The sequence below is a fragment of the Condylura cristata genome, unplaced genomic scaffold (assembly GCF_000260355.1).
Source record: "Condylura cristata isolate star-nosed mole 26May11 unplaced genomic scaffold, ConCri1.0 scaffold00012, whole genome shotgun sequence".
Classification (NCBI taxonomy): Eukaryota; Metazoa; Chordata; class Mammalia; order Eulipotyphla; family Talpidae; genus Condylura; species Condylura cristata.
The window spans coordinates 29,329,941-29,338,942 of record NW_004567113.1 but is presented as its reverse complement, the minus strand read 5'-3'; the positions used below and the strand labels follow the sequence as shown (position 1 = coordinate 29,338,942).

The 9,002-nt window shown below is 36.0% G+C and overlaps 1 protein-coding gene across 1 annotated transcript in view; it reads left to right on the top strand.

The window, feature by feature from the left end:
- The window catches only part of SRP72 (signal recognition particle 72kDa), a 31,360-nt gene that overhangs the window by 2,861 nt on the left and 19,497 nt on the right, over positions 1 to 9,002 (top strand). Inside the window, exons 2-8 of the mRNA XM_004681276.2 lie at positions 163 to 283; positions 2,162 to 2,285; positions 4,434 to 4,577; positions 4,657 to 4,768; positions 6,231 to 6,262; positions 7,767 to 7,891; positions 7,979 to 8,036. Of these exons, the coding sequence (XP_004681333.1) occupies positions 163 to 283; positions 2,162 to 2,285; positions 4,434 to 4,577; positions 4,657 to 4,768; positions 6,231 to 6,262; positions 7,767 to 7,891; positions 7,979 to 8,036 (716 nt within the window). The remainder of the gene's footprint in view (positions 1 to 162; positions 284 to 2,161; positions 2,286 to 4,433; positions 4,578 to 4,656; positions 4,769 to 6,230; positions 6,263 to 7,766; positions 7,892 to 7,978; positions 8,037 to 9,002) is intronic.

Genomic DNA, 9,002 nt, shown 5'->3' with positions numbered 1-9,002 from the left:
AAAAAAAAAAAAAATGAAGACCAGCCTCCCAAAAAAGTTTTGCTAAAAATTTCTGCTGCAGTAAAATTGTTAATGTAATTTCCTGAGACAGGAGGTGGGGAGTTTTACTAAAAATGAAAGAGGAATGAATTGAAAAATTGTTTTCCTGTAATTGTTTCCTAGTACTGCAGATTAACAAGGATGACGTAACTGCTCTGCACTGTAAGGTGGTATGCCTTATCCAGAACGGAAGCTTCAAGGAAGCCCTGAATGTCATCAATACTCACACAAAAGTGTTAGCCAAGTAAGTGACTTAGTTTTTGTATATTTGGTAGAAACATGTTCGCCATAGCTATAACCATTTCCTTGGTTTCTTCTCCCCAGCCTCATCCCCAATATTCAGTGAACTTGACCATTGTCTTCCACTTTTGTTAGTAACGTTTCTGAAAGTTAGGATACTTTTTTTTTCTCTTTGTGCCTTTCTTTCCTTTGCACCACTAAGAAAAAGATAAACTGTGGAGAAACGTGGTGCAAAAATGTCATGAGTTTTTGGAGGACACAGAGAACAACTCGCCAGAAGTTGATTTTTTAAAAAAGACAGAATATCTAGGTTAGCCATTATTACATATGTAGTTTCTAAGTCTTTAAGTTGATAGAGAGTTCAAGGATGGTATGGTAGTCTTAGCCTGACCTCTGTGCCGACCTCCTTTGAGAATCTTCTGGGTGAGTGTGATTGGAGGCCAAGATCTTTAAGTGTCAGAGTTCTTTATCATTTTTTCAGAATAGCCATTTTTCTGTTACGTCTTCATTTATTATCTTTATCACTGTGAATCTGAATTACTACTGTAATTTGATGTCTCTTATGTTATGCCTAAGCCCTATAAGAAATGTATTGAATGAAGTTTGTAGCATATTGATTCTTTAATGAGATGATGATTTGTAGATGTAGAGCAGTATATAGTATACTTCCTCTCATGTAAGAAAAGGAGGATATAAAAACATACATGTGTAGGGCACTCCCTGGTGGTGCAGCTGGTTAAAGCACAATGCTGTGAAGCTATCTGCAGCCACTGCAGCATGAGTTTGATCGCTGCCCCAGAGGTGAACCACATAGCACAGCAGACCTCTTCTGACCCACCCACTGCTCTCCTCAGCAGTGTCTTTCAGTCGCTCTGCCTGTTTTGCTCCCTACTCTGTCTCTGGTGAATCCTGTTTCCCTCAGCACCTCTGGCTTGTACCCCAGTTCTTGTATACATAAATAAATAAATCTTTGGGGGGGAAAAAAGTACATGTATTTACCTGCATTTGGAAAACACTAGATAAGAGGAAAGAGATCTGCCACGCCATGTTGTGGATCACCTCTGGGGCAGGGGCTCGAACTCGCACCAAGCAACTGTGGCTCGCTTGCAGTGCTGTGCCTTAGCCCATTGTGCCACCAGGGAGGGCCTCATTGTCTTATTTTAATGAATTGCTGCAGCCACCCCACCCTTCAGCAGTCACCATCCTAATCAGTCAGTAACTATCATTATGGAGGCAAGACCCTCGACCGGTGAAAAGGTCATAACTTGCTAAAGGTTCTGATGATGGTAGTTTTTGGTTTTTTTTAGCAATGAAGTATATATTTTTTTAACCAGTGAATAACATTTTTTAGCAATGAAGTTTTTTGTTTTTTGTTTTTTTAAAGATTTATTTATTTGTGCACACAGAGCTGGGTACAGGCCAGAGACTCAGGGGCAGCGAGAGGCTTCACCAGAGACAGAGTGGGGAGCAGAACAGGCAGATTGACGAAGTACACTGCTGAGGGGATCAGCGGGCAGGCCACGCCATGTGGTCACCTCCGGGGCAGGTGGGAATCGAACTCATGCTGAAGTGGCTTTTTAGCTTCTCAGTGCTGTGCTTTAACCCGCTGCGCCACCAGGGAGGGCCACAATGAAGTATTTTTTAATTAAGTAATGTATATTACTTTTTTAAACAATATTACTGCACATTTAATGAATTATAGTATCATACAAGTGTAACTTACATGCACAGGAAACCAACAGATTTGTGTGACTTCCTATATTATTGCACCAAGCCCATAACATCTCTAAGGTGTGCCTGTATATCAAGTGCTTAGAGCAGTATCTGTCATATAGCAGGTGTTCTGCAGTGTTCGCTAATAATCAAAATTTTTCTTTTTCAGTAATTCTCTTCCTTTTGAGAAGGCATATTGTGAATACAGGCTGAACAGAATTGAAAATGCCTTGAAGACAATAGAAAGTGCCAATCAGCAGACAGGCAAGCTAAAGGAACTTTATGGACAAGTGGTAATTACTGTTTTAAAATACCTGTTGACTTTGAAGATGTGTGAATCTGTACCTTTACATACAATATTGTAAATCAATGCAAGATAATAAAAGGAATTATGACTTTAAAAAGAAAGATAAGGAGGGGGAAATATCTGCCTACTCTCCCCAATAGGGAGAGGTCACATAATCAGGAGGCTTCCCTGGGGTCACAGTGATCAGACCAGTATACTCAAAGCACAGCAATTCAGGCCAACTTTAATGAAGAGAAGAAGTAAAAAGATTTGGACATAGTATAGGGAAAAATAATAAGAAGCAGTGCAGAATCCTGTATCTGTAAAGGAGGAACTATTACTATTTTAGTAGTGAAGCATAGCGAGAACCGAGATATAACACAAGATGTATGCAAGGGGCTGTCTGTAAGGATCTGAGAATTTAATGGAAGGATACAACCACTGCTTTGTGATATCACAGGAGGAAAGTCAGGGGAACAGATAAGATGCCTCTGCTTTTTCCTCTATCCATCTGATTTGTTGCCAAGGCTGTTTATCCAACAAATTCAACTAGAAGCCAGAGGCAAGGAAGTCCATATAGGTCAGCCTCCTGGCACTGAATAGGTCAGGCAAGGGTGAAGGGTGAATTGGGGCAAAGGAAAATGTCTTCCTTCTTCATCAGTCTAAGAGCAGTTGGGACTTAGAGATCCCTTCTCCAAGCTTCCCTTTCAGTATCCACATGCTTTCCTCAACAAAAGAAGTTCTCAGTTTACAGAAACTTGCCCCAACGTTCCTTGCTATTTGATCTCATCAGAAAGCAAGATTTGGGCGGTTATGTCATTTATCAATGGGTAATGATTATACCTCTACAGCTTTAACATGGACTTTGAAAGTTGGATGTCTATCTGATAACTGGTTCCTCTGACTATTCAGAGAAATTTAAGGGAAGAAAGAAAAACTTGTTCACTGTCATCCTGAGTGAGCATAGTTGTACCTTTAGCAGGGAGCAGGACTGAGGAAGCCCAATCTATTTTGATACTCCACAAAATTTACCACCAATCCAGATCTTGAGTTTTAACATATTCCCTCTCTTTTGGTCTTCATACCAACAGTTGCATATGACACATTGTATAAACACATTATTTTCTCAGAGTAACTAGAAAAAGAAAATGAAGAATAATCCTATTTAATTTGTACTTTGTAGTTTGACAAATGAAGGGTAGTGAACTCATATGCTTATTCAAAAAGTGTTTAACTTTTTTTTTTCTTGGTTTTTAACTAGTATTTTATTCCAGATTTAAAATGAAGAAAGTCATGCTGCATAAGAAATTGGATTTCATTGGATCCCTGAAAATACCTTTTCACAAGGATTTGAGATACAACATTAAGGCTAATAAGAAGCAGTGCTATTAATGATGATAGGATGGCAGTGTTACTTAGAACTAGCAAAAACCCTCTTAAATATTGTTGGTTTAGTACTGCTAATGTATACACTGTCCCCAAGAGATAGTGTCAGTTTTACAATATAAATGGGATTGTAGGTCTGTAAAATATTTTAAGGTAAGATGGGTGAGTTAAGGGTAAATTCCAGAAGTTAGAGACTGATGAAGGCATCTGTCTGTTATTCCTAATTGAGCCAGGGTGGTGACATAAGAAAACAACTTGAATGAAGTAAGCAGGTGTATTGTTGTGAATACTTGATATTGTTCTGTATGATAGTTGATTGCTAGAAAGATTAAACTCTTTGAACAATTTGAAAATATTAAGCTCTTTTATTATCCTCCACCTTTGTTCCTGCTCCTATTACTGTGGCTCAGTAATCATTTTATATCGTAGGGAAGTATTTTCATTGTAAATAACTTCATATTTAGGTAACTTCTATTTCTGTAGAAAGGCTTTCTTTCACAACCCACTTAGCATCTAACCTCAAGAAGGATGTAAATAACAGTGACTTGTTTAATTGAATCTTGCCTCCAGATCTGCAGTATAGGAAAGGTTTAATGGAAGTAAGTTTTTGAAAGTATTAGTGTCTTAAGAACTAATTGGAAAACATAAGGAAAGACGATTGACAGTGTCATGCTAACTTTGATTTCCTTAGTGGTTCCAAGAAAGTTTATATGGCATTAGAGACATAACACTGTATTTGTCTCCTCTGATTCTTGACTTATCTCTTCAGTTATACCGATTAGAACGCTATGATGAATGCTTAGCTGTGTATAGAGATCTTGTCCGAAACTCCCAAGATGATTATGATGAGGAGAGAAAGACAAATCTTTCAGCCGTTGTTGCAGCTCAAAGCAATTGGGAAAAAGTGGTGCCAGTGAGTATTCTTGTGTACCCACACAGCCACGAAACAATATTCCTGCTGAGTGTTTGACTGATCCTTTGCTCTGTGACAGGAGAACCTGGGCCTCCAAGAAGGCACACATGAACTGTGCTACAATGCTGCATGTGCACTAATAGGACAGGGCCAGCTGAACCAGGCAATGAAAATCCTGCAAAAAGCTGAAGGTTGGAAATTTGTTAAAATTATATGTAAATGTAATACGCATATAACTTTGCAAAGTCTTCCCAAAATTGCATATTATTTGATGTTTTTAAATGGAAATTATTGATGCATTGAGAATTTCTCAAGCTCCATCAGCTTGTGTTTTTTGAGCATATCTTTCCTTACTCTTTAAGTGAGACTTCTTGTCCATTTTCAACCACACTAGACCTTAAAGTTTGAATTAGAAGGAGGAGTAGGGTGAGTAGGGTTTTGAACAAATTACTATGGGTATGAAATGTACATTATTTAGTGTTAGATACTTGTAGTAGTTCATGGCATATAGAGTTAGAATTCAGTAAGTATTAGCATTATTCTTACTAAAATGTGTTCAACTATAATAATTGTGGCTGCATGCATACATGCATGTGCATATACTACATTTATACATTGATAACACTGTTCAAGCACATTTTAATTCTTATGTCTGTTTCAATATAGAGAAATCTCTGAAAGCTTTGAAACTTTCAATTAAGTGAAATAATTGTTAGAGAACTTGTGTATGGTCTCAGCTTCTGAAACACTTAGACTTTTCCTCTCTGTACATTTCCCCAAAGCTACAAAAATGATGTAATGGAGACTTCAGTGAACAGTGGGTAGGAACAGATGATGAAACAACCAGCTTTGCTTTTAAATATTGAAAATTAAAGTAAGACCAGAAGTTAGAATACCATGAGAAGAAAAATGTGTTTTAAGTATTATTTCTTGATCAGAGTACTAATATACATTACAAATTTGAGTGCGAAAGAGGTACAGACTTTGCATATTAAAGACATTAGTCAAGCAGGATAATAGGTTTTAAAAGTGCCTGCTCTTTGACCCAAGGATTTCATTTTAGAAATTTTAAGCAAATGATTATATTTATATGTATGTATTTATAAGAATAAAAATTGAGCATCATGAGTTTCTGTTCTGTTAGAGGATTGATTCAACTTTATTATAACCACAGGGAAGATTACCACTCAGTCATTAAAATAATTAGATCTTTATTTAGTAAAACATAAAGTTATTAAATGGAAAAAGAAGTTTCAAAATGCTGTGTAGAATCTCACTTTCACTTTAAAATACAACTGCATTTACATTGTAGAGATAATACATGATAATTGTGATTATCTCTAGGTGATTTATTTTTTATGCTTTCCTATAATTAACATTTTGTAACCTGTAGTCAGAACTGTTTAAATTTTTTAAATGTACTGTTTGTTTTTCAAATGTACTTTTAATTTTAACAGATTACAGATGAAATAAAAATGCAGAAAGTCTAAAATAATCAGATTAATAACATTTATGTAACATTTGATGTAAAATAGTGAAATACATTTGCTTGTTTTAAAAATTATCTTTCAAATCTTCTGTCCAATAATTTTTTGGAATGATGAAAGCAATAATTACCCAGCAATGTTAATTTCAAAACATTTTCTCCTATAGATCTTTGTCGCCGTTCATTATCAGAAGACGCTGTAAGTATTCTAGTATTACTAAAAGCAAATGTTGTACCACTATAAATTTACAGGAGTCTTTATTATAGTATTTCTTGACTTTTTGGAATAAATGAAAATTCGTTAAATAGTAATCTCAGTGAAAACCCTCTTCAGTTATTTCATGCAATATCTTAGGTTGAGAAATTAAAATATAAAGGTTTACCTATCATAAGCATTTTTTTTTTAAAGATTTATTTATTTGTGCATACAGAGCTGGGGTACAGGCCAGAGGCTCAGAGGCGGTGAGAGGCTTCACCAGAGACAGTTGAGGGGAGCAGCGGGCGGGTCAGGAGAGGTCTGCCACGCCATGTGGTCACCTCCGGGGCGGGGGCAGGAATCGAACTCATGCCGAAATGGCTTTAGCTTCTCAGTGCTGTGCTTTAACCCGCTGCGCCACCAGGGAGGACCTACCATAAGCATTTTATTTTAAATTCATATAAATATAAATTTATTCTCCTGTTCTAGATGCAGGACTCAGATCCTTTGAGTATGAATCTATTTATAAAAATTCCCTGGATAGTTCTTATATAATCCACATATAATCCAATATTCATGATTTCCAGTTTTGAGGCATTTTTAAGAGTAAAATACCCTAAAGACAATTGTGACTCACTCTCATTATAACAATTTCTAGATGTTAACTTTTCCCCAGTCTTTTACCATTTTCTGCCTCACACCTAATTAGACTGTTTCTTTAGGAACTCACCATTATCAAGTTGAGCATTCACCATAGCTTTCATTGAAACAAGTCTCTTCACACTCATAGTTCTTTTCTTACTATAATATGTCATTAAGTTTTATTGTTTCCTTACCAAACACAACTGACATGATGGGATTGGAAACAAACACATCAGCATATGCTCATCAGGTGAGTGCAGGAGTTCAGGTTGTGGTAAAAGAGCAGCCTCTTCATAGCCGTGACCTTTGGTGCTTTGAGGGCATCAAGTCAACCCTTCCAGAATAAATAGAGAAAAGGGATTAATCTGGAGTGGCAGTAAAGAGAGCTGCTACTTTAATGATGCAGACTTTGGCTACAGGAGCAACTCCAGCTTTTAAGCTTCTTTGTGCAGTGATAATTAGTTGAACTGTAATCTTTGGTTAGAGTTCTAGTGCAATTCAGGAATGAAGCATTTTTAAAATGTGTTCTTTTGAGAAAATTATCCAGAGTTTAGGGGTAAAAAGCTAAACCTACATGCTAGATTAACATTTTTTTCTTTATTTTGGGATTTTAAAGAATAATAATGATCAGTGAATGGCATTCCTGAACTTGTTGCCATGGTTTTACAGGATCCGTCTTCTTTGCCATTTTCATTAAAACTCTCTTTTGGTGACAATTGCTAACTTTTAATTAGTTGACTCTAATGAAAAATTCCTGAAAATCATACTACTTTGGGATTGTGTATCTTTTGAATATTTGGGTCACTTGGTAAGTCTGAATCAGTTAGGAGAATTTCACAGAAAAATAAAAGTTTCCTCTGTTTAGGATGGGACTGAGGAAGATCCACAGGCAGAACTAGCCATCATTCATGGGCAGATGGCTTATATTCTTCAGCTTCAGGGTTGTACTGAGGAGGCTTTGCAACTTTACAATCAGATAATAAAACTAAAGTAAGTGATTTATTAAATTAAAGTGTGTTTTATATGGGTAGAGTTGTTTTTGTTTGCTTCATTTTAACTATTGTTTGTTGTCCTCAGGCCAACAGATGTGGGATTACTAGCTGTAATTGCAAATAACATCATTACCATTAACAAGGTATGGATAACTTTGACTTTCCTACACTTACATTTTACACTGAAAGCAAGTTACTCCATCTTTTTTCCCTAGGATAAGTGTTTCTTTCCATGCCAGAGTTCAGTAACAGCAGAATCACATTGAAGAGTAGTGTTTCATTCCCAATAATAATGATCGTAGGTTCTAGACTTTAAAATGTTTAAATGTTTCCCTTCTCCCAGTCTCTACTTGTTATAAAAATAGTATGACCCTTTAAACTTTAAATGCATGCATATTTTACTTTTGGTTTTTTTTGCCTATTGAATTCAAATTTTCTTTATTTGATAGTCTTCTTATCAGTGCTTTTAATGTTTTGGCTTTTATATGCTTTTTCTAAGGAAAAGGAATATGGGCAGGTTCCATATTCCAGTGTTTACTGTGTCCCTGCCCCAAGTATCTATATAAAATATTGCGAGTATGCATATAGGCAGCCACCAAATGCTACTAATGGTACTAATAAACCACCATTTGGAACATTGTTTTAAGGAAAAAGATATTTCAAGTTTAGATGTTGAAATCCAAAAAGGTAAAAAATAAGAAAAATCAGGTATTTGAGTTCTTTTGATATTCAATTGTGATTTTTCAAGTGCCATTTTTTTTAATACTCACAGTCTTTTTTTGGTGGTAGTGCTTGTCTATATTTAGGAGTTTAATCTGAGGCTAAAAGGAACTAAGTAATATGTATGACATTATAGGCAGTAAGTGTAAAACTTGGATTCAGATTTGTTTGTGACTTCAAAGCTTGACTTTGTTAATCCTTAGTGGTATCTCTTTCCTCCTATAGCAGAAATTCAGAGGGTTCCCTAAATGAGGTAGTAGGGTGCTACAGGCCATGAACATGATTTAGGTTTCAAAACATTGGTGCTGGCCCTTGAATCTTAGCAACAATACATACTTGCCTATGTTTACAAAAATTCCAGTCAAAGTAAGTTTTTTTTTTTTTTTTTT